At 43.2% G+C, this 25,357-nt stretch overlaps 1 protein-coding gene across 2 annotated transcripts in view; it reads left to right on the top strand.

The window, feature by feature from the left end:
• The window catches only part of PLCB1 (phospholipase C beta 1), a 183,850-nt gene that overhangs the window by 145,504 nt on the left and 12,989 nt on the right, over positions 1 to 25,357 (top strand). The window contains exons 16-32 of one of the 2 annotated variants that reach the window (XM_078858354.1): positions 2,318 to 2,383; positions 6,933 to 7,003; positions 7,567 to 7,651; positions 9,299 to 9,383; positions 9,725 to 9,849; positions 10,219 to 10,373; positions 11,466 to 11,630; positions 12,089 to 12,188; positions 13,202 to 13,306; positions 14,151 to 14,257; positions 14,696 to 14,864; positions 16,003 to 16,050; positions 16,538 to 16,757; positions 16,911 to 17,100; positions 22,614 to 22,690; positions 24,152 to 24,250; positions 24,631 to 24,688. In XM_078858354.1, the coding sequence (XP_078714480.1) occupies positions 2,318 to 2,383; positions 6,933 to 7,003; positions 7,567 to 7,651; positions 9,299 to 9,383; positions 9,725 to 9,849; positions 10,219 to 10,373; positions 11,466 to 11,630; positions 12,089 to 12,188; positions 13,202 to 13,306; positions 14,151 to 14,257; positions 14,696 to 14,864; positions 16,003 to 16,050; positions 16,538 to 16,757; positions 16,911 to 17,100; positions 22,614 to 22,690; positions 24,152 to 24,250; positions 24,631 to 24,688 (1,925 nt within the window). The remainder of the gene's footprint in view (positions 1 to 2,317; positions 2,384 to 6,932; positions 7,004 to 7,566; positions 7,652 to 9,298; positions 9,384 to 9,724; positions 9,850 to 10,218; positions 10,374 to 11,465; positions 11,631 to 12,088; positions 12,189 to 13,201; positions 13,307 to 14,150; positions 14,258 to 14,695; positions 14,865 to 16,002; positions 16,051 to 16,537; positions 16,758 to 16,910; positions 17,101 to 22,613; positions 22,691 to 24,151; positions 24,251 to 24,630; positions 24,689 to 25,357) is intronic. The other variant, XM_078858355.1, reaches the window with a different exon arrangement.

Genomic DNA, 25,357 nt, shown 5'->3' with positions numbered 1-25,357 from the left:
TAAACGAATTGGGATTAAATCTTAATTTTAGAACTTTCGTGACTGCAGGAATTATTATTTGTTTCTTTCGGTTAAGTCACGTCTAAAGATAAAACAATAAATTAAATTAAATAATAGAATACGACGTTTCGATTGCAACACAAGCAATCATCATCAGGTATAATGAAATAGCGACATAAAATCTAACCAGAAAACTATAGACAGACATATCTGCTAATATGTCTGTCTATAGTTTTATACCTGATGATGATTGCTTGTGTTGCAATCGAAACGTCGTATTCTATTATTTAATTTAATTTATTGTTTTATCTTTAGACGTGACTTAACCGAAAGAAACAAATAAGAATTGGGATTAATTAAAACAAATGTTATGAGTTCATAAGGGACGGTGTATTTTCAGTTAATTGCCAAATGTAACATTTCGATTTAAGGCTTTCGTGACTGCAGGGATTAATCTTCTTGGTTTTTTCGGTAAAGTCACGTAGAATGGAAATAATAAAATAAAACAAATACAAATAATAAAATAATTCTCGCCATTATGTTGTATTTGTTTTATTTTATTATTTCCATTCTACGTGACTTTACCGAAAGAACCAAGAAAATGTAACATTGTGCAATGGCCAGGGCTTGAATTCAGCTATATCTGGCTGGGGCTGAGCTCCATGGATAACATTCCATGAGGAGTTGTGTGTTGGGGGGGCGGGCCTGGAATATATTCCATGAGATATTAAACCCCCATTATAGCCACAAGTTTTACTTTTTTGCAACAACAAATAGAAAGATAACGTGTCACTTACGGTTGAGGAACGGATTAAAAAAATGGCAGTGCCAAAAAGGTTTCTCAGTGTCACATCCCCTGATATAAATTATGGTCCCAAATCTGTTGAGCTTTTCTTCAAGGCATACAAAAAAGCCTTGGTTCCATGAGAAATATAGAGTGTTGTATAATGAGCACTTTTGATGAATTACTGTAAAATGCATGTGTCCTTTTTTCGTCTTATAAGATTTCGCGTTTTTATATCTGGAGGTGTAATGTTTTCTTATTGTCCTGCTCGTTGTGACAGCTTAACAAATTACTAATATAATGAGCCAAGAATGTGTGTGTCCCACGCGTGACGGCACTCCACATGAGGCCCCCCCCTCATTAATAATCATGAGCAGGTGACGTCACTCCACATGCCGCACCCCTCTCCAATAGCCATGAAGGGGTGACGTCCCTCCACATGCCGCACCCCTCCCCAATAACTATTAGCGGGTGACGTCACTCCACATTGGACAACCCCTCCCCCTCATTAATAAACATGAGCTGAACATCTTGGTTCTTTCGGTAAAGTCACGTAGATTGAAAATAATAAAAATAAAACATAAAATTATTCTCACGACGTTTCGGCCACAACGCAAGTAGCCGTCCTCAGGTGTAGAACAGGTCTGTCGAGAAGACAGTCTTCAGAGTCTGTCGAGAAGACAGTCTTCAGAGTCTGAAGACTGTCTTCTCAACAGACCTGTTCTACACCTGAGGACGGCTACTTGCGTTGTGGCCGAAACGTCGTGAGAAATTTTTTATAATGTTTTATTTTTATTATTTTATTATTTCCATTCTACGTGACTTTACCGAAAGAACCAAGAAGATGAATCCCTGCAGTCACGAAAGCTTTAAATGAGCTGAACAATTTGGCTATTTAATATTTCAGATTTACTGCAATATACACCCGTCCTTGGACGGGCAAACAAGCTAGTTAAAATATATTCTCGCTCTTCTGCATATCAATGCTAGTAATCCTTCAGTGCTGTTTGAAAAATCTTTTTTATTTTTTGAGACTGTAAGTAATTACAGATCCAATCACTGTATCCCACTCTCTTTCCATCTTGCTTTCCCAGACATATTTCAACTGTGTTTGAATAGTCAGACAAGACAGCCACGAAATATTTGATAATGTAGTTAATAAACACAGCACAAAACATGAACAAAATTGTTACTATGTGAATGGTACATACCATACGTTCTATTTTCGAAGCATTAATCAGACCTCTGAATGTACATGCATGTGTCTCTCTCTATAAGCATGCAGTGGTAATGCAGCGGTCAGTGCGCTTCGCTACAAACCCAGCGACCTGAGTTCGATTTATTCTCAGACTTAAATGAGTACCGGGCGCAGTGTGTCAACATCCCCATGAAGGAAACAAAAGCGGCCGAGCGTGGTGCTGGCCACCCACTCATCCCATCATGTGCCGTGCCGGCCTTCATAGGTGCTCGCTAACAGCGCTTGCCACAAACATCTTTTAAGGCTATACGGGGGGTCTTTGTCTGTCTCTGTAGGTGAAAGCATGACCAATAAAAGATCCCTGAGCCTAATGACCGGCATGGGTTCTGCACAAGTCTCAGGTGAGGAATGCTGTTGGTAAATCTGTTCGAGTACCAAAGGGAATTTGTGGATTTATTGACGTGCCCTCAGCTTTGGTTGGACAACTGGGGAGGGATAAGCGAGTGTTTAGTTGCTGGCCTCGGTGTTTAGTTGTGTTACCATGGGCATCTGAGAAACCAACATGGGAAACACGAGGTCACAGCTGCAACTTGGTCACGACATCAGATGTTGGCGCAGCTTCACATAGACTAAATTACACCGTTTGTTTGGCTGCGAGGGGAGCGGAGGAGGATGGAGTGAGATCCCCTTTAATTCACGGCTGAGTGGCAGAGACTAAAGCTAACAGAACTAAACTAAGGCTCCGATATGGATTTGGTAAGGCTGGTACAATATGATACACACACAGCAACCTGGGATATATCACAAACAATAAACAAAATCACCATAATAACACGCCCTTAATGGCGTATACAATAAAACACAATTCATACATAAACTAATTATTAAGCCATGCATAATAAATACCAAATTCATCTTTCATCCAAATTGTCTTTTTATATAAAATTATCACAGGACAAACACACTCCTTTGCAGAAAGTCATCGAGCGATAACATTCTTATTTTGTTGCGATTATTTTCACTCGCTTTAGATTTAGCTGTAGCCCACTTTTATTTGATGGTGCAGGTGATTGGAGACCATCTAATGTTTTCTGGCAAACAGTTCTATGTGAGTGGGCTGCCTGTCCCCAATCCCCACTCAAGCCATCACTGCGTCTATTTAGCTTAGTGTCACCGTCAGGTCTCTTGCAAGCACAGTGAGTCACACTCAGGAGAGCCGTTCCTCTCGGCAGTACGCAGATTATTTTTTCACCAGACATTACCCACAATGCCATCCAAGGACATGTTCGTCAGGACTGTCAGGATGAGCGGGTTCCAAAAAGCAAGTTTGCTGGCCCTGCAGTAATTATGTGAGTGGCACTCACTTGTGATTTAATATCCAGACCTCCCTGTCAGGTACACAATACAAACACACACAAAGACAGAACCCCCCCCCCCCCCATAGCCTTTTAACAGACCGTTGGAGCAAGTACTGTTAGCGAACACCTATGAAGGCTGCTGGCATGGCACAAGAGAGTGGGTAGCCAAACACCAGGCCCAACTGCCTTAGGTTCCCCCAATGCTTATGTTTTATACACCACACCAGGTAGTCGTTTAAGGCTGAGTCGACCTAGGGGAGGCCCATGATCCGTTCAAATTTTAGTCACTATTAATGGTCGTGAGTGGGTAACGAACTCGGATCACTGAGTTCTGAGCGCAGCGCGTTAACCACTACACTCCCGCTTCCCAGAGCAGCGCCCACACACTCAATCACGCAGACACACACGTGGCAGAATTTGAAAATTCTACAGCAGCAGGTGTTTTTTAATTAGGGTGAAAAAGCACTGCAGCTGTTGAGGGAGGCCTTCATTTTGTACAAGCTTAGTCCGCATATATCTGGCCAGGTGCGGTAGGCAGAGCGAGCAGCTCGCAATCGGAAGGTTGTGAGTTCAAATGCAGGTTGGAGGTTGACTCAGCCCATCATCCCTCTGGCGTCAATATAACGAGTACCACTTTGTGGGGAATTTGAGAATGGTTGTCCTCTGGATAGAATCGCGCCCATCATAGGAATGTGAAATTCCCACCATGAGCTCTGGGCTGCGCACAGCAAACGAGTAACCACCTCAACGCTCATAGGATCACAAAATCACTTTGACTGTTTTTCATACAACCAAACTCACACATTTGCAAATGTTTTATGGAAAAAAGCTTAAATGTTGAGTGTACTTCTTGCGCAGGGCCTAAAGCATGTTATTGCTGAGTTTAGAAACACGTGTTTAGAGGATTTGGCTGCTTTAAATGTCCAAACTTCGCTGAGCAATCAATTGTGGCCAGGTCGTTTCTAAGAAAGAGCTACTTAGGTCAGTGGGCCTTACCTGATAAAATAAAAACGTTTAGTTTTCGTTTTTAGTTTAATAGTTTAGTTTTAGTTCAGTTTGTAGCTTTAGTTTATAGTTTAATAGTTTAGTTTGTTGTTTCTGATATACAGTCCTTCGTATTTATACAAACACGTGCATAATTTACTGGACGTAATAGCCCATACTTAGAGTAATTTTAACAAATTTTTGCGCTCAACATCTGAATCTGCAATTTGAGAATTGCTAGTCCCTCTTGTAAACGTCCTATATATGTTTGCCGTGTTATTCATTGGTTGTCATTGAGTTAGGGGCAGAACGGGAACATTTTTGACCTGACCTTACAGACATGGAAAAAGGCAATTATACCCCGAGGGCATATTTATGCTCCTGCTTCTGAGCTAAACATGCAGTTTGTGGGATCCCCACTTGCAATATCGGTATTGCTAATTTGTAATTGCGTTAACCACTTAATGGCGGTGGGGCCTTAACCAAGCCATGTTGTGATTGAACAAAATGATAGTCCTCTTTGTATTTGTAAGCAATGAAAACGAATTCAGAATTAGGAAGATAACGATTCCTGTTTCTGTTTTGGAACATCTTCCCAAAGGAGGACGTGACTTGTGCATTTGGTGGGAATAATTGTTTTCAATGCAAATTGTAAAAAAAAAACCTAGCTATAAGTGACCAAACAATAGTCCTTTTTAATGTATCCTTTAAAATCATTATATGAGGACGTTTGTATGCGACATCTATGAGCTAATGTTGCATATAAAATAGTTATGAGAATTATCCATTTAGACTCACTCAATTTGCGTTTTTGATGTTGGTCAGAACGTAATTATTTAAAGCAGTATTGTCTTTGTATGCACTTGCCTGGAATGGTGTCACTGAAAACCCAAGATTTATATTTGAGATTTTACTTACATGGCAAGGAATGAATGCTTTAATGCTTTAATACTCCTTGCCATGAAGTCATAAATAATACACACACATGTAATATATAGTGAAAGCCCCCAATACCAGTGAATTTCCTGAATCCACTGTGGGAGAACTGCTATAAAATAGTCATATGAAAGGGATTTTATTTTATATTTCATGGAGTTAAATAACCTATCGCATCCATAAAAAAAAGTTTTAGAAATCACCTGTCCTGCCTTACAAAAGCTTAAAAATAGGGCAATTGACAGCACACTCGATTGTTTGGCAGGGGAACATCCCATCGTCATCCGTTGCTCAAGGCAATACTTGGCCTGAATATGTCACTGAAATATTCGCCTATCCATAATAAAATAGGGGTGCAGCGACTTGAAGAATATTTGAATAAATAACGACCACAGTACTCAATGAACTCACGTCGTAAAATTGTCAATTTAACTCAACCCAAAACATTTGGCACAAATCGCTACGCCTCTTGGAATATATAAAGTTCCCTTGAGGATTACGTTCCTGACTTTGAAGTGCCTTGCTGATGTTAGCCGGAGGAAATGCGATGAAAGAAACAATGTCTGTGGTTACCAGAAAGACGTTGCTCTGATTGCACACGAGTGAGAGCAAGAAATTAACACGACGAACATTACTAACGTAACTTATGGGCCAACGTCTTTACACACTGTGCCCCGCTGTGACACATCCCAAGACTAATATCGCCATTGTTTCCGAGCAGTTTGAATGAAACCCACTCACCAGTCTGATGCAACACAGCAGTTGCATAGCGTGGAGCATATGGCTGCCTGCAGAACAAAAAAAATAGGTTACGGTGGTCAGCGGGAGAGGGCACAAAGGAAGACCTTGAATCTGAACTTGCACATGGGCAGGTTGGTTTGGGGAAGAGATTTCCAGACGAGGCAATTCATTTACTTTTTCTTTTCTGATTTCCCCAACCCTAGAGTTGCTTGATCAACTGGCTGATTGGTTTCAGAACGTTATGGTAAAAATCATAGGATGTGCATGTTCACAAAGCTGAATTGTAGATCCTGCGGTTTTATGTAAAGCGGGGTCAAACATTTGGTCCTTCAGCGGGTCCCCCAGGTTAGGTTTGTGCAGCAGGTGCAACTTGCATCAAGGCGTCGATTGAATCGAGATTCTTAAGTGTACAATACACACATCAATTTGCACGTGTTGCAGTTGATGTTGTTTTTCTTCACACGTGTCATTTCACAAGATATTTGCAGGCAAGAGCGTTAAAAAAAATATATATATATAAAATTGAAACCTTGAATCGAATAACTGATGGCGGTGAATATAATTATTGGCATATATTTCTTTACAGGAATATGTTGTTACGGAAAGGTAAAAATGTAGAAAGTCCAATGTATTTGACACGTGTGTGCTAAAACAACAACAACAACAACAAAGAGTTTATGTTGAAATCAATAAGTGTTTCATATCAGGCCATTACTAGTAGGCTTGCGTGACACCTTTATTACTAGTTTCCATTACGTCCCAGATCCTTATTTAATGTTGTTCCATTGCCAACGGATTGATCACAAAACTGCGAAGCTTGGAGTTGAGATAGTCCTCAGGTTGTTGATTTTATTACCTCTGCGATTCCACAATGCCTGTTGTGCTCTTATCGAGTTCGGTGGTGATGAGTTCTCAATGCTTGCTGTGGTAGGGGAGGGAGATGGGGAGAGCGAAGAGGAGTACGATGAAGATGACGATGCCAAGAAAGGCTCAACAGACGAGGTAATGCCCGACATGCGCGACACAGATATTACTGCAGTTTTTCTCTTTGATTTAAAGTGTGTATTTAAAGATAAAGCTTATTGTTGAGTATATAAGAGTTTGTTGAAATCAATACGAATAACACAGGAGAGCAAAACTGTAGCATCTTAATTCGCAAAAAAAAAGGTGTGCTCGGACTTGTATGTACGGTATTGAGTTGAACACGTTCGATACACAGTTTACTTGCGTGTCTGACGATTAAACGTGAACCGAGCACCTGCGACTGGATATTGCATCCGACAGATTATTCACGCGGAAACTTTGCGAACGCCGCTGCGGTTCACAGAATTCGGCGTATAAATAAAGCACCTTCGCAAAGACGTATGAAAAAAAAAATATTTCGCCGGCCGCGGTTACTTCTGAGGGTTCTTATAACTCAGCGTGACGAATGCTTTCGCTCCATTTTTAAATTGCCCGACATAGTCAGCGGACCCCATGCAGCTCCGTGCGCATTAGCACGGCCACTCCTGGGCGGCGCGTGTGGGTATTTGCAACGTTACGCTGGGGTGGTTCTGTGCTTGCAGAGCGAGGCCATCGCCACAGAGGAGATGTCCAACCTGGTGAACTACGTGCAGCCAGTCAAGTTCACCACCTTCGAGGCAGCCAGAAGTAAGCGAGACGGTGCCACGCAACAACCCTCTCTCTACCATTGGAACCTCATTTGCCAGTAAAAAATATGCTAATTGGTTTTTTACCCTTCCATCTGGCAACAAAACTGACACCTTTTTTACAAGGAGTCATGTTTGCATAGACCAAAATACCTGCAGTCATAATGCAATCAAAAAACATAACTCTGATAATGTGCACTGTCCTTGAAGTTGATTGGTTCACACCCGAGACAGCTTTCCTTAGAGCCTTGTCTCACATGGGTTGGACCAGGGGCTGGAGCAGATGACGCCTTCTGGCATCATCTGGTCAGTTTTGTTGCCAGATGGAAGGGTAAAAAAACAATTATCAACTCTCTCTCTACTTTGATATTTTGGCTTGGCAGTACCGTAGCGTATTACAGTCAACACGTGCACTTCCATGCCACTCACCTGCATACGTATCGCGAGTGCCTGTGAACAGCTCAATCCACCGATGGTGATGTCTGCTTGCTGGCAGTCCCATTGCGGATGCACACTCACATGCAAATTCATTAGAGGGTGGCCTGTACAGAAACTCATGCAGGGGCACGACACAGTCAATTGTAAACAAACACTGCACAAATGTGAAACGCCAAGCAGAATGAGTAACGATACGATCTGCCGTCTACCTATCAAGAGTTCCGCTCTGGCTTTGACCCCGCTTTTTATTTCAGGAAATGCTGGCCATCACTTAATTGGCACTGCTGTTAAATATTTTACCAACATTTTTTATTTGAAATTAGAAGGGGGGGGAGGGGGCTGCACCTTCAGCAGCAGGGGAGGCACTAACGGGTGACCATTGCATCCTCAATTGCAAAACATCAAAGCATTCACTCCCACTCACTCGCTCGGCCACAGTGGTTAAGATGCATTTTAAATCAAAGTTAATGTTTTGGGGAGGGCGGCTTTTTTTCTCGTACACATTTCTCCTCGCTTCAAAGCGGCACTAGAAAATCTCTTTTCCAAGCCTCCCACTTCATTAACTTAATTAGAACGTCTAGTTGTGATCTTTACTTCCTGCCGGTTTGCCACTCTTCATGCATCCTGCATAATCATGCACACCCTCTAAATATGCAGTCATGTTTGATGCTTGTACGAGCTCTGAATGCAGATCCCGTGGGTCGCTGCGATGTGTGTTGATTTTGTCAAGCCCTTAAAGTATGCTGCATTAAGCACGTACACCCTCCCATACAGTGCTGAGAATTAGGCTATTACCATTATATTGGTATGTAATCAGCACCATGTAAACACTGCATTTATTCACCACAGTGAATGCAGATGTGATGCAGTGTAACGTAGCAAACATGGTGTGCCATCTAGTGTCGCAAAGAGTTGTTTACATACCCAAGCGCATGAGCGGACGTATTGTTGCGGCAGTGGTAATGTTTGCATGCCACATGGTGCTCCAATGTATGCCAATGATACTGCACAAACAATATCTTCAGATAAAAGCTCCCATTGCCTGCGCTTACACATTATTTGAATCACCCCACAAGTAATATAAATAAACACTATTTAATATTCCTTAAGGGATTCGCATTACACGTGGAACATTCAAAATGTTGGACCGGTCTGTTCGCCAGTGGCCTGTACCCCTTGTAATGGTTTATTTTGTTGTTGTATTCTGCAGAAAAAAATCGAAGCTACGAAATGTCCTCTTTTGTTGAGACAAAAGGCATGGAGCAGCTCACCAAGTGCCCCGTGGAATTCGTGGAGTATCCTTTACATTTGAACATTTGACCACCCCCGCATTTAGAACATTCAACGGGCAGCTTGAATAGCCTTTGAGTCTATGACCTTGTTACATTTTTTCTTCTTCTTGTAAATACAATTGGAATCACTGCGGTAATACTTGCATGCAGCCCATGCACCACCATTGCTGGCATGTGAGGTGCAGATGAAAACTCATTGCTAATTTACCATCAGTTGGCATGACATTTGAACATTCAGTCCCCGTTTCCGTCTTGAAGCAGCCCAGCTATTTTTGTCCCGTTGAAGCCGAAGGCATCAACACTCTCTGCTGCCCACACATTTCTTCACTCGCACGGCGGTTCAGATACAACAAGTGTCAGCTGAGTCGCATCTACCCGAAGGGCACGCGTGTCGACTCTTCAAACTACATGCCGCAGGTGTTCTGGAATGCTGGCTGTCAGCTGGTTGCCCTCAACTACCAAACAATGGGTAACCCCTGCCCCTCACCTACATCAGCACACGATAGCATCCCACGGCATAGACAGCGGGTGGCCTTCAAAAGTGTGTTCAAGGCAAAAGTTTCCCCCCACGCTATAACATGAGCACAGGGGCCATGCTCACCTCAGTTTGGTAAGCGTGATAAAAGTGGCAGAAATTCCACATTGTTATGACAGGGCCTTGTCCGTTCACGAGATAATCACTACTGGTGTGTATTATATCATGTTTAATATGTGGACATTATTAATTAGTTCCTTCGGTGCACAATTCATTTCCAGATGTTTAATGAAAGAGTCATTTGTCTTCAGAAACACGATGCTGCAGATGAATAATAGCCTTTGTTTTGTTTCTGCGGAACAGACCTGGCCATGCAATTAAACATCGGCATGTTCGAGTACAACCGCAGGAGCGGCTACATCCTCAAGCCAGAGTTCATGCGGCGTTCAGATAAGCACTTCGACCCATTCTCTGATAACACGGTGGATGGGATCATTGCTAACACCGTCTCTGTGAAGGTGAGGCCAGGAGGGGGCATCTACCGCTTAGCACGGATACAGCACTTACGATTCTCTTACCCAACACAGTGAGCACACACCTTTGGCCCGGCTTGGCGCAGTGCTGTCCTGACATGCCACTTGTCGAGAGAAATGCTGGGCCCTCATTATTGGCTGCCCCCTTCTCCCCCCTTATTCATTCCCATTCCCCATCCCCCCATTCCCCATTCACCATTCCCCATTCACCATTCCCCATTCACCATTCCCCATTCCCCATTCCTCATTCTCGAATGGCGCAACTTTGCCCAGGCTGTGATTGTACGTTTTGGGGGCACGGCGGTGCCGAGATGTAAACTACCTCTCCTGGTATACAGGAGGTCGTGGGTTCGATCCCGGCCCTGATGCCTGTAAATTTAGAGTTTGCGTGTTCACCCTGTGGTCTTGTGGACATTTCTTCGGGTGCTCCGGTTTTCCCCTCCACATTTAGAAACACGCTTTTAGAGTATTTTCCACATGGTAAGCCACTTCGTTGAGCTATCATTTGTGGCCAGGTCGCTCTTGACCAAAATTGTTATCTAGCTCAGTGGGCCTTACCTGATAAAATAAAAAATAATTTAGTTTAACTAAACACGTAACTTTGCTCAATTTTACTTGGGACAAATATTGCCATGAAGCAGGTGGCTGAAATATTAAACGACAAAATTAAATCGCTGTGTACCATACATTTAGTATTCACCATAAGAGTCGGTTCAGTTTCCATGATATTCATTGCTTGACTCCAATCTCCCAATTGTATCCTATGGACTGCGCATTACATGTACATAGTATGACACATTGGTCAATTAGGAAATTACTATATGTTTGTGATTCATTTACAGGCCTTCCCCGAGCTTGGAATGCCAGTACAGTTGTACCCTCCTTCCTCCCAACACTCAAGTCAGGCCTGTGTATCGGAATCAGAATGAGAACCTTTATTTAGACTTCAAGAACATCCGATGAGCTATGAAGCTCGTTTTCACAGATGTCCATTGGGGGCGGGTCATAAAGTTTGTTGTTGCCGATTAAACAAATATTTTTAATGGTGAAACTTACCCGTGACGTGGCCGTGTGCAGGTGATTTCAGGACAATTCCTCTCTGACAAGAAGGTCGGCTGCTTCGTGGAAGTGGACATGTTTGGGCTGCCTGTCGATACGAAGAGGAAAATTTACAAGACCAAGACGGCACCTGGAAACTCCATCAACCCCGTTTGGGACGAGGAGCCGTTTGTATTTAAGAAGGTACCATCACACACGCGTTATGTAATGTGCATTCAATCCACGCAGAATGCAAATCACGCCTGTGATATACATTGGGTGTTGGAAAACTATACGGGTGATTTTAAATGTGTTTTTCAACTGATAAGTAAAATAATACAACTTTTTCCAGCATGTCTTTAATGGCCTCATGGTGTAATCGAGTCCTCTGAGGCAACAAATTCGTCATTTATTCCTTAAACATCCAAGCGTAAACATTTGTGTACATTTTGAAAATCTAAACTGTCACGCACATTGCATGTTTGTTTGTTTTTGGTTTCTTACGTAATCTTCGGTGTTTTTTAATACGTTTCGCATTCAAGTTTAAAGAACTGTTGCTCATCGTGTTTACCCCCCCCCCCCCCCAATACTCGGCACCGTCATGCCACGTTCCTCTGCCGTATTAACCCCTGGGCCCCACCCCTCTGTGACTGGTGCCGTAGGTTGTGCTGCCCACGCTCGCCTGCCTCCGAGTCGCCGTATTTGAGGACGGCGGCAAGTTCTTGGGCCACCGCATCATGCCCGTGTCGGCCATCCGCCCGGGTGCGCTTGTGTTCAGAACAAAATTATTTTGGTGGTACTGCATTCGCAGTGGTGCATAAGCTCAGATTAAAAACTAAAAATTAACACATTCGTCGGTAACACTTCCCTAAAAGGAAAAAATATATAAATATGCAATAGATACAATGGGTTGTTGCAGGCATCGTCCCTATTAATATCACTTATGAAGAATATTACCCAAAACATTGCCAATTGTACGTGTTGTTTTCCATTTTAGGGCAGGTTACTTATGAATCTTTTGAGCTTTTGTGAATTTTTAAGAATATAATTGTATGTTTTAATGCCTAGGATTAATTACAATATTTGGGAATGCATCCTGGCTCATCATATTAAGCAGAAGCCAAGCAAGGTTTAACCTGGATATTGCTTTGATGGGTGACCACAATGCATAACAGGTGTCATGGGCTGAGTTGTGGGCAGCAGAGAGAAAATGCATTAAAACCGTTGATGCACTTCGGTGTTCCCTTGTCTCTGCTCTTTGCTTTAACTAGCCCACAATGAACCAGTATTGTGAAGCGTGATTAAATAACCCCCATGACGTATACAGGGAAGGCCCTCATTCAGCAGCGGATCAATAAATGGCTGAACATGTGCATGTTTAAAGCTCGTATTTGTTCGATACATTACATTAAATGTTCTCTGTATAACAACATGTTAATTTTAAGTGGTGGGAAAGCTATAATTGTGCCTAAGTGGCCTGACTGCTATAAATATCCTATTTTATATAACAGCATAGGTTTAAACTCTTTTGTAATTATGCGAGGTATTGAAATTGTGCAAAAATTACATCTCCAAGAGAGGCTTGTGGTAATCATTAATATTATGCAACCGGTTATGAAATAAGAACATTACGCAATCATAAATGTGTGCGAGGGAAGGATTCATTTAATTAACATTTTACTTGGGGGGGGGGGGGTCCTTCATCCAGCAGAGGCTGGAGAATGACTGTGGATTGACACTGGAAATGAAAATGAGATGTATGGTTTTGTGTTTAGGTTATCGGCACATCTGTTTGCGTAACGAAAGCAACCAGGCCCTGGCCTTACCAGCCATCTTGGTCTACATACAAGTCAAGGACTATGTCCCCGATGCATTTGCAGGTTCGTGTCCTTTACTTCAAACATATGAGCGTTCATAACACGCACGACTTACTTTCGGTCGGGGTCAGCGACCAGGAAGACATTTCCATGCCCAGCACATGACATCCACAGTAGATCTCACTGTCGCCGTGGCAACGAATCATGTGCCAGCCCCTTCTGGTATACCAAGCTATGAGGAAAATATTCGGTCGTAAATGTAGCCCCTGATTACATGGGTGCTACACCCAGCTCTCCTTTGCATTGAAGAGTTATTGTTGAGAGTGTGCTGTCACCTGGTGGCAATGAACACTGTTGGATAATAAGGGTGGAGCCGTGGCCTAGTGTTTACCAAATTGCGCTATGAACCTGAATGGGCCCAATTTGACTCTTGACCACAGCCAATTAGCTCACATCAGTAGCGAATGATATTTAATCCAGTCCTGGGCCCCGGCACTCACCACCCCTTCTCCAACCTGCACTGACCGGCGTGGTGAAATATGATCAAACAAACCCCTCTTAGACTGAAATACCATGGGAAGGCCTTCCTCAAGCAGTGATGATGATCTTTGGACGAAAAACTAATTATGTTAGAAAATAAACGTAATTTATCTCAACACGTATTATGCAAGTTCAAACAGACAAAAACATGCGTTAAAAGGACACTCTTCCAAGACATGCCGATTGTATGTTGCATACGGACTACGGCTGTGTGTTGTGTGTTGTTTGACACGTACGGGTTTTCCGGCCCGCATTATTATCCCGACACACCGGGGTTTTTCCCCTCATTTCCAGGTTTGATCGAAGAGGTGCTGCTTCAGTATAAAAACCGCCGAGACACATTTGCGTGCCGCCGTTCCCTCCCCAGATTTGACGGAGGCGCTCGCCAATCCCATTCGCTACGTGAGCCTCATGGAGCAGAGAGCCCAGCAGCTGGCAGCGCTCATCGGCGAATTCGACGAAGGGACTACGGAAGTGCGTATGGCTCATGGGCCTCGCTGCCCTGTTGGAGATGTGGCGTATTGCTGCGAATGTATACAATCTCGCTTTGCCATACAGTGCGAAATATTTACATGCAGTTTCTCCCCACCCACCCACCCCGCTCACACAATGTTTTGCAGGTTGCTCATTTTTTTGGCCCACTTACAATATTGAAGATGTGCATACATGTGATGTGCCTGACAACTCTGAGTAAATGAAAGTGCACGTATGGCAGCACAATCCAGTCACCTGTGTATGGTTCTGGTCAAGTGCAATTTCTTTTAAAGCATTGTTTTGTTTCCAGCTTGTAATCCCCGCTTCGTACGTACAGTGTTGCGCGTATTCAACCCAAGTTGATTAGCAGATTGGCGAGTGTGGCCCATTGCCAAGGATGCCTCCGGATTGATTCGCACACTGCTTGCTTGTTGACAGGAAGTCGTTCCCAAGATCATTAAGAAGGAGGAGAACGGCGTGAGTGCTTTGGTGCTGAGGCAGATTTCCGAGGATGGGCCAATATCCATGCCCCCTGCACCGCACAAAGTGGCCGCGCCACCCGGAGCTCTGCAGGGATCCGGCCCAACCGACACTGTCAAGTCACCAGGTACAGCGCCGCATGCGCTCCATACAGACCATCAGCAATTCACCACACCTCCCCAGCAATTAATTGAACTTTCAAGATTCAAGGTCAGCATGTGGTTAACGAAGCGATACCTTGTCTGATTTATTAGAGTCTCGTTTGTACTGTTTCTCATTTTACAACTTTGTTCTCTCCGTTAGTGTAGATTATAATTTCACCACTGATTTGCATAAAAAGCATGGCCAAAACCTACTGGAGGGGCTCTACAGCTTTCTCTAGAGCAGGCCCTTGCACCAGCAGTGGTGTGAAACAAGTAATTGCAAAGCTGCCCCTTTGGCCACGATACATACGCATTCCAATCAATTCATGCATTGTAAGTGCAACACATGTTGTGCTCTAAGTCGATCACATTGTTGCATGGCTAGTTTCATATTTGTATTTTAACAACCATTAATATTTCAGCAAGGATAACCCCATCGATGTTTGCCCCTATTTAACCTTCATAGCCAGAGTGCATTTTAATCTTATCAAAATTGGTAACAGTATAACTCACAATTTTATATATTAACTATTGAAATGAGGGCACCTTCGTAGCGAGATGTAAACTACCTCACCTGATATACAGTAGGTCGTGGGTTCAATCCTGGCCCTGACACCTGTTATATATTTAGAGTTTGCATGACTCTCTCCCCATGGTCATGGATTTTTCTCCGGGCCTTCTGGTTTTCCCTCCACATTTAGAAACATACGTTTAGAGTATTTGGTTGCTATAAATTTGCACATGATAAGCCACTTTGTCGAGCTATCATTCGTAACCAAATCACTGCTGAAAAAGAGCTGTATAACTGTGGGCCTTATCTGGTAAAATAAAAAGTTTAGTTTAGAAATATGTAATCATTTTAGCAAGTGAGGGATAGTTCGTATGCAGCTCCAAGTCATGTGCACTGTTCCAGTGCATCACTCACACTCTTATTATCGTTCCTATGCCACTTTCGACATTTTATTTAATTTTTGCCAAAGCAAAATTTACGAAGAGACTTCATGAAGATGAAATTATCCCTGTCGCAGGCTAGGCTTAGTATGTTCAGCCTCAGTGTCATTACATAAAGTAACAGTTCTATGTGCACTTTAAAACATAACTTTCCCCACATTTGTATTGCAGCAAAACCACCACCACAGAAAGATGACGTCTTGGCCAGCATCTTGAGAGGTAACCTCTTGCCAACTCAGCTTTTTGTTTTGACATTTGCCAAAAAAAACGCCCCTTCAGCAATATTTAACTATATATCCCTACATTTGTTTAATTAAAACGTGGACCTTTAACATTTGAGTAACTGAAGATTATTTACATTCCACGAGAACTGCTGGGATCATCATCTTCGATGGAGATTCAGTCCACAAATTTCCGTGGTACATATTGTACACATGAGAGGCACGCCTCGAATTACACTGAAAGACGCATGAATTGGAGAGCATATGCGGGTGAATAACATCAGTCAAACTGTTAAGAAAAGTGAGTGGGCTTTGGTAGGAGGGTTGATGGCCAATGGTCAAAAGAACTAACAAAAGTGGCAATTTATGTTTCTAAGATCTGTCCCTCTAATTTGTCCTCAACGATTAAGGCATGCTATCTCGCTGTTAGTGTGTGGTCGCCGTCGTGTGGAAACGGGTTGATCTCCAGCAGTGTCTCTCTGCAGGTGTGGAGGCTCTCACGGTGGAGCAAATAAAGCAGCACAAGGCCATTCTGAAGCTGCAGTTCAAGCAGCACAAGGAGGCCAAAGACCTGAGCAAACGGCACCAGAAGCGCATCGCCGAGCTGGCCAAGGAGCAGATGGCGAGGCTGTCCGACCTTCAGGCGGAGCTCATTAAGCAGAGGGTCAGCTTGGAGAAGGCCCTCAAGAAGTCAATTAAGAAGAAGTGAGTTTTAACCGGCATGCGGCCAACTCAATTTGCAAGGCAGGACACCGGGTTCAGTCCACAATTTCCATCGATTGGATTTTCAGGAAAAGTGTCACCCGACCTTAACTTTTCGTTTTTGTCCCTCTGTCAATTTTTTGTCGTCGGCTGCAGGAGCAGGTCACTGAGCATGTCTCCAAGCATGAGCCCCTCCGCCAGCCTGGAGGGGGAGTTGTCGGCGCTGGAGGGGCAGGGCGGCCGCCAGATCACGGAGATGAAGCAGCAGCAGCAGGAGGAGATGCTGCACATGCGGCAGGACCACTGCGAGCTGGAAAAGGCGCGCAGGCAGCAGCACATCAAGCAGGTGCGCGTCCGACGTCCGATATCGCGCGGAGGAAGGTTCAGAGCGGCCACCAGGCTCCCGACGAGAGGTCGGAGGAATACCTCAGCTTTTTCGAATCAAAATGTGCCCCTCTGAAAGTCGAGAAGAACGGCACTGCCAAGGCCTCGATCATTTCAGACGTTCACCAGGCTACTCTGAGTCGTCCGCTGGCTCGCCCAACTAATCTCAACACGAACGTACAGATGTTGCCGACAGACTCCCTGCCCCTGAGAGAAAACATAAGTATATTCTTGTTTTCCAGGAGGAAATCTTGTCTGTGTAATGGCCAATACTGGCGTTGTATGATGTCATTTACGGTGTTTTTGCAGTAGCGTCCTGATAGTCGCTGTCTGTAATTGGATGGAATCCATCGCATGGAGCTTGTTTCCAGCGAATACTCATTGATTGTCTACTAATTACAAAATATTTTACATTCGCACTAACTTTCATTCGAATAAATGTCACTTACTGAGATAAAAAAAAGTTAATTGGAAATATGGTCATTAAAACTCCTCTTATCACTATACCTATTATCCGCTCTTCCTATTGATCATTACCCTAAATCTATCCACGTAAATTAATGGTCTGGTCAAGAGTTATTTTTGTTATTCGAGTCTTTGCACAGATAAGAGGAGCGACCTGGAAGTTGTTAATATTTAACGCAATTATCCAAGCTGTTTGCGCAAATGAGTCACTGGAGTTTTGCCCCCCCCCCTCCCCGAAACGCTGAATTAATTCCATGATATGAGCCTTTGCTGGAATGAAAGAAGTGACCAAAAAGTGGCGGAAAATTAATCCAATTATTCAGCATGTGCATAGATAAGTCACAAGGAAGTGGTTTCCCCTGGAGAAATTATTTGCAGAGACGAACACAGATATAATCTTCATCTTCTGCATTTACATGCCAGCGCCTTTCATCACCTCTCAGCCCAAACATCCTAAGGGCATCCACAGTGTGGTAGTGGTCCCTGTGTGACACAGGATGACTCCGCACCCAGCCTGCCAGTGGAGACTGATGATCGTAATCCCAATTGAGTAATTTACGGATAATACTTTGGAATTTGGCAATGTTGACGTAAAACAAATATCCCTGCAGTCGCGAAAGCTTTAAATCGAAAAGTAAAACAAATACTTCAGGGGATATTTACCATCCACGTTGACGCATATATATGGTGAATACAACTGTAGTAATAACCAGGGCAGCCTGCTAGAATTGAACCGCGAACCTCTGCGAAATGGCAGGTGTCAGTACTCACATACTAGGCTCTGCCCCAGAAACTACTCCACAGAAATAGTTTAATGATCATTTGGCAGTGGTGCACAAGCACAATTTACGAACAAAACTCAGCACATTGTCAACAACACTGCCTTAAAAAAAATATATATACATATTATAACGAGAAACGTTTTAGGCAATTGCCCTTCATCATTGCACATGTGCTATGAGGAAGGGCCACTCCCCACATGTCAATCAGATATGTATTTAGAACTTAATTCGCACCATACGTCGCCAACCGTGATAATAGGTGCGGAGGTATGAACATTCCCCCTGTCATTGCAACTACCACATTTGCCAACAGGCCTATAGGAGTCAAAAAAAAATAATCCACTCACATACAGCACGCACAACCATTTCCTCACCAGCCTCGGTGTGCTGTGAATGTTTTCTTAATTCTCTGGACCTCGCTGATGGTTACGGTATTTGTTCGCCCTCTTCTGGTGAAAAGGAAGCGGTGCATGTAAAATCGCATGAGTACCGTGTAATATTAACACACTGGTACAGGTGTAATGATCAAAATCTAAAGAAAACATACAGCACATTTTTGTTGCACAATTAAGTTAAATGTAGAAAATGTCCTGGGTTAGATTACCGTTAAAATTAAGATTTTCCTGTCTGACTTGGTCAACCCAATGTGACACCTACATTTACCAAGCCAGACACATCAGAATATACACTATGGGAACCTCATTTGCCAGTAAAAATATGATAATTGGTTCTTTACCCTTCTATCTGGCAACAAAACTGACACCTTTTTACAAGGAGTCATGTTTGCATAGACCGCAATACCTGCAGTCATAATACAAACAAAGAACATAACTCTGATAATGTGCACTGTCCTTAAAGTTGATTGATCCAAACCCGAGACAGCTTTCCTTAGAGCCTAGTCTCATATGGGTTGGACCAGATGACGCCAAAAGGCGCACAACTCAAAGACAATGCACCATCAGAGTATGAGAGCTCGGGGCAAGCATCTACACTATGGGAACCTCATTTGCCAGTAAAAATATGATAATTGGTTCTTTACCCTTCTATCTGGCAACAAAACTGACACCTTTTTACAAGGAGTCATGTTTGCATAGACCACAATACCTGCAGTCAAAATACAAACAAAGAACATAACTCTGATAATGTGCACTGTCCTTAAAGTTGATTGATCCACAACCGAGACAGCTTTCCTTAGAGCCGAGTCTCATATGGGTTGGACCAGATGACGCCAAAAGGCGCACAACTCAAAGACAATGCACCATCAGAGTATGAGAGCTCGGGGCAAGCATCTACACTATGGGAACCTCATTTGCCAGTAAAAAATATGATAATTGGTTCTTTACCCTTCTATCTGGCAACAAAACTGACACCTTTTTACTTTTGGCGTCATCTGGTCCAACCCATGTGAGACTAGGCTCTAAGGAAAGCTGTCTCGGGTGTGGATCAATCAACTTTAAGGACAGTGCACATTATCAGAGTTATGTTCTTTGTTTGTATTATGACTGCAGGTATTGCGGTCTATGCAAACATGACTCCTTGTAAAAAGGTGTCAGTTTTGTTGCCAGATAGAAGGGTAAAGAACCAATTATCATATTTTTACTGGCAAATGAGGTTCCCATAGTGTAGATGCTTGCCCCGAGCTCTCAAACTCTGATGGTGCATTGTCTTTGAGTTGTGCGCCTTTTGGCGTCATCTGGTCCAACCCATATGAGACTAGGCTCTAAGGAAAGCTGTCTCGGGTGTGGATCAATCAACTTTAAGGACAGTGCACATTATCAGAGTTATGTTCTTTGTTTGTATTATGACTGCAGGTATTGCGGTCTATGCAAACATGACTCCTTGTAAAAAGGTGTCAGTTTTGTTGCCAGATAGAAGGGTAAAGAACCAATTATCACATCAGAATATGTTGTGCAGGTCTTTAAATATCACGAAGCATTGCACTGAAAGTGTGATGCATGGAGCACCTACAACCAAATCAACCTAAAATGTACCCAATCTTGTCAGATCTCACAAGCAAATCAGACTGCAGCTTGGTTAATGCTGCCGATGAATACCAGATGTTGTCGGCTTGGGCTGCACGGTGGCCAGTTGATAGCATTACAGGAATTGATTTGCGAGTCTGTTCGGAGCTTTGAATGTTATCCCTTCGAACAGAAGGTGTGGGCTTTCTCCGGGTACGCCAGTTTCCTCCAACGTGCCAAATCCCCAATGCAGGAACCCTCCTGATAAACTATCTTAAAACTCAAGTATTCCTGCGCAATAAAATTATTTCTGATTGTAAAAGTGTAACGACAAAATCAAATTATGCTTGATTTGCAATGGAAGAGGACCGACCAGTGCTCGGCTGCTTTTATTGCATTGCTCGCATTATTCACCACGCACTGCTGCACCAGTTTCCAGTCTGGTCTTGCAGGGGATGGAATACAAGCCGTGCATGCTTATCTACACAAGTGTTTACACCGAGCCCTGCGCTGTCCTATCTCGCTGATTTGTGTGCGGTGCCAGTCGCTGCCTGAGCCAGTGTCGTAAACTCCGGGCAGCAGCAGCAGCAGCACACGATGACCTGATTGTTCGCACACAGACGTCGAGATAGCGGGCCCCAGTAGCTTTGCAGTGTCCAGCCGTCCACTCACGCACCCACCTATTCAATCACTCACTCACCCACTCACTCACTCACCCACCCACTCACTCACCCACTCCCCCACCTACTTGCCTCACCAATTCACCCGCTTGTTCACTCAACCGGATCACACTCAACCACACTCATCGACTCGCCCACCTACGCAACCCGCTTACTCACTGATAATTATGATTGTTATAATGATCAGTGTTTTTATACCGCATCATTCGTGCAAATTGTATCTCAGAATGCTGCACAATCTACGACATAGAGGTACATATATATTATGAAACCCCTCTTGACGACGGTAATTCGTTCCACGAAACCGGTCGTTAAGTGATTTGGTCGTTAAGCGAGTATAGGAAATACACGTTAAAGGCTTAATTCGTTCTGATAGCATCGAAAAGTTACCCTTTTTCGCCCAAAAAACGTACTTTATAATATTAAAACTATTGATATTAATACATACAGATACTAACAACATTATAAATACATAATATTAATAGCATGGTTAACCCATGCATTAATTAATATTTACTGTACCTATATCAGCCCGTCATTAACATGGGAACGGTCGGTAAGCGAACACATTGAGCTCTATGGAGGTCCGTCGTTAAGCGATTAGTCATTAACAGGGGTGGTCGTTAAGAGGGGTTCTACTGTATGAAGGTGTTTTCAGCCACAATTAATGTTTATAGGTGTGGGAGGAAACTGGATCACCCGGAAAAACCCACGCATGGCAGCGGCCAACACTCGCATAATGCTGACAAAAATAAATATCGAGATTAGTCCACACCTAGTGCACCGCATTCTACTGGCAAGCCAGGATATTGCATCTCTACACCCACCCGAAGGGAGTTTCACAAAATGTATGTGATGCCGCAGCCCTCGCTTTCTATAGCGCTGGGTTACAGCTGTGTGCTGCCACCCCACGGATTCACCGACACATCCATTCACCTGCTCACCCACCCACTGATTATACCCACTCACACACTCACCCACTCACACACTCACCCACCCACTCACTCACACTCACACTGACCCCAAACTTTTTCAGTGTCTGGCCCATTTACGTGGAACTTATTTCCGATCACCGTCTGGGATTGGTCGTAGTCAGCCAGTTCTGCAGTAGAGTCAAGACGGAAATTATTTGTAAATCGTTTAAAACATAGCCAATGTTGTGGTAGACTGTGTGTAATAGGAACGGTGTTAATGGAAATTGCACTCCGTGTGTGTTGTGTGGCGTGTGGTGCAAGTGCCCCCAGATGGTTCAGACAATGCACTAAGTTGGCAGAGGTAGTGTCGTGGTTAGCGCGTTGCGTTACCAACCCAGAGGCCCGGGTTCTATTCCCGATCATGGCCAATACCAGTGACGATTATCTGAACTGGTCCTGGGCCTCCCCTAGGTCGACTCAGCCTCAATTGAGTACCTGGTGCGGTGTGTAAACATCGCCACTGGGGGAGACAAAGGCGACCGGAAGTGGCGCTGCCCATACGCACCCCTCATGTGCCGTGCCGACCTTCATCGATGCTCGCTAACGGCACTTGCCCCAGAAGTCTGTTAAGGCTATAGCGGGGGATCTTTGTCTTTGGTGCCTTTGTTCCTAGATGGTGCAGAAACTGCACGAAGTTGCCGTGGAGTGCCAGGCTACTCAGCTCAAGAAGCTGAGAGACATCTGTGAGAGGTGAGGCTGCACCTCCTGATTCATCACAAACGATGAATGTGAACTAAACGTGGTATGGGTACCTGTTTTAGAAAAAAACACATTTTTGTTCAAGTTGGTTCAATTACAAAATACAGCCAACACAGAAGGAGATAACCATTCTCTTTCTGCCTTTGTTATTAGAAACTGATGCCAGACTACACCTGCCTTGTCAAAAATGGTGTAGCTTTTTTTAAGTACCCAAAACTATTTATTGAGAAGATTACATAACAGTATTTGTTTTGAACGCCCTTCACAAAAAATGTATTTAAATTTTAGGGGGCCCAACATAAACAAATTTTTATTTAAGGAATTAAAAAATCTGTCGTATTTGGTTTCAGGATCCTTTAAAACCTCTGAATGCAAATGTTGTAGGCCTAGACTCGAATACTAAACAAAAATATCCACCTAGGGGGGGGGGGGGGGGTCCCGCAAATTGTAAACTTTTCACTTTCAGATTTTTCCTGATATGAGAACAGACTCAATCACGTTTGTACCAAATGTCAGATCTCTACACCATAACCAAGTTCAAGTTAATTTATTAGGTATAGCCCTGTGAGCCATTCGCTGCTCTTGAATCGGGTGCAACCGCAACAAACAAAAAACAAAAACATGAACGAAAAACATCTTAAAGTGAATATGTGACTGAGTGCAAACAGAAAATATGAAAAAACTCAACTTCATCAATAACACCACTTGCCTTAAGAGGAAACATATAAATAGGCGACATTTTGGGCATTGAGCCTTCTTCATAGCACGTAAATATGAGGCTGAATAGGAGATGGCCTCATCGCGTGCTCAAGATTGCCCTCTATTGAAATCGTCTGGTATATTTGCCACTGCTGTTAAGAAAGCACTGGGGGAAAAAAATCAAGTACAGAATTGCAATAATATCAGAGAGGCTTTTTAACTTATTTCAACTTGAGCACTTAAAAAATTGTAACATTCAAAGTAAATAAAATAAATACTAAAATTCCCATTCTTCGGGGTGAGCAGCGACAAAATGGGATCTTTTTTGCCAGCATAAAAGTATGAAAACATAAGAATCGGTTTACCCTTTCTGGCAAGAAAACAAGAGGTGTTAGGACGTTCAAACACCATTCCTTTCAAAAGGTTTATGTTTGGTGTTTTAACGTCTTAACACCTGTTTTATTGCCAGAAAGGGTAAAACCTATTCTTATTTTTTTTATATTCCCATTCTTGTTCATAATTCCTCGAAACTCGGGGCAATGAAGGTATCAGAAAAGGTGGCAATGTGCAATCTAAAGAAGTAGCCTCCGCTTCACCGTTTGTTGTGTGCGAGCGTCAGTCCACGTGTGACAGCAGCGACTTGCCACGCTTTAAGAAACGACGCGAGACCGCTCGACACATTCATCTTCGGCTCTCCAAAGCGACAAGACGGCGCCGTGCGCAAACAACATCTGCTCTGGTTTTTTTTTTCAGAGAAACTAAAGAGCTGAAGAAGAAAATGGACGGCAGGCGGCAGGAGAAGATCACAGAGGTGATGTCCAAAGACACGAAGGACAAGCAAGAGGTGGAAGGGTACGAGTCGGACCCGAGGGATTGCTGCAGATTTAAAATAATTCCACTCGTGTGTACTTTTTGTTTCTCAAACGTTAATTTATTAAGAGATCGGTGATTCCACAGTAACTGAATTGTACAAGCTATGCAGGTGTATTGGACACGGTGATTAAACGGAATCTCTAATGCTTCACATCGACCTGCCATGTAAGGACATTCAGACTTCAAAACAGCCCAAATTATATTTCAAAGAAATATTGCGATTATCAGGTTCTGTGTGGCGTTGTGTCATTCCGTTACCGTTGGCCACAGACAACACCAGATTCAAATACGTAAGCGTTTGCAGAACAACGCAGTGGCATCTGCTTGTAATAATTGTTCTCAATTCTTTCCTTTGATAGGCTCAAGACTGAAATCAACAGGACCCATATTCAAGAAGTGGTGCAGACAATAAAAATGGTATGTACACACACAGACAATAAGCAACAGCTGATGTTTGTTTTTCCTCAAACACTGGTCTCATGAATTCCCCGTGCTTGTACTGCTTTTGTTATATTTTTCCAAGGATTTGTTTGATTTGCATGATGCATGAGAGTAGAATGACAATAAAAAGGAGCTACTTTATCTTAAATCACCACAATGAGACAAATAACATCATGGGACCTCCTTTGCCAGTACCAAAATATGATAATAGGTTTTCCTCTTTTTTTCTGGCAACAAAACAGGTGTGAAGTTGTTAAAACACCAAACTGAAACCTTTTACAAGGAATCATGTCTGCATTAACCACAATACTTGTGGTCAGAATGCAAACAAAAAACACTCTGATAATAAATGCATTGTCTTTGAAACTGATTGGTCCACACCAGAGATAGCTTTCTTTTAAGCCTCGTCTCAAACAGTGTTAGACCAGATGACGCCAAAAGGCATATTATCAGAGTATGTTTTTTTTTTACATTCCGACCACAAGTATTGTGGTTAATGCAGACATGATTCCTTGTAGAAGGTTTCAGTTTGGTGTTTTAACATCTTAACACCTGTTTTGTTGCCAGAAAAAAGGGGAAAAACCTATTATCATGAGACAAATAAATAATATAAAGTTACTTTCTAAAGTCAGTATAGATTGCATC

The sequence above is a fragment of the Lampetra fluviatilis genome, chromosome 7 (genome assembly GCF_964198595.1).
Source record: "Lampetra fluviatilis chromosome 7, kcLamFluv1.1, whole genome shotgun sequence".
Lineage (NCBI taxonomy): Eukaryota > Metazoa > Chordata > Hyperoartia > Petromyzontiformes > Petromyzontidae > Lampetra > Lampetra fluviatilis.
The sequence above is the reverse complement of the archived record's forward strand: the minus strand, read 5'-3'. Positions and strand labels throughout refer to the sequence as shown.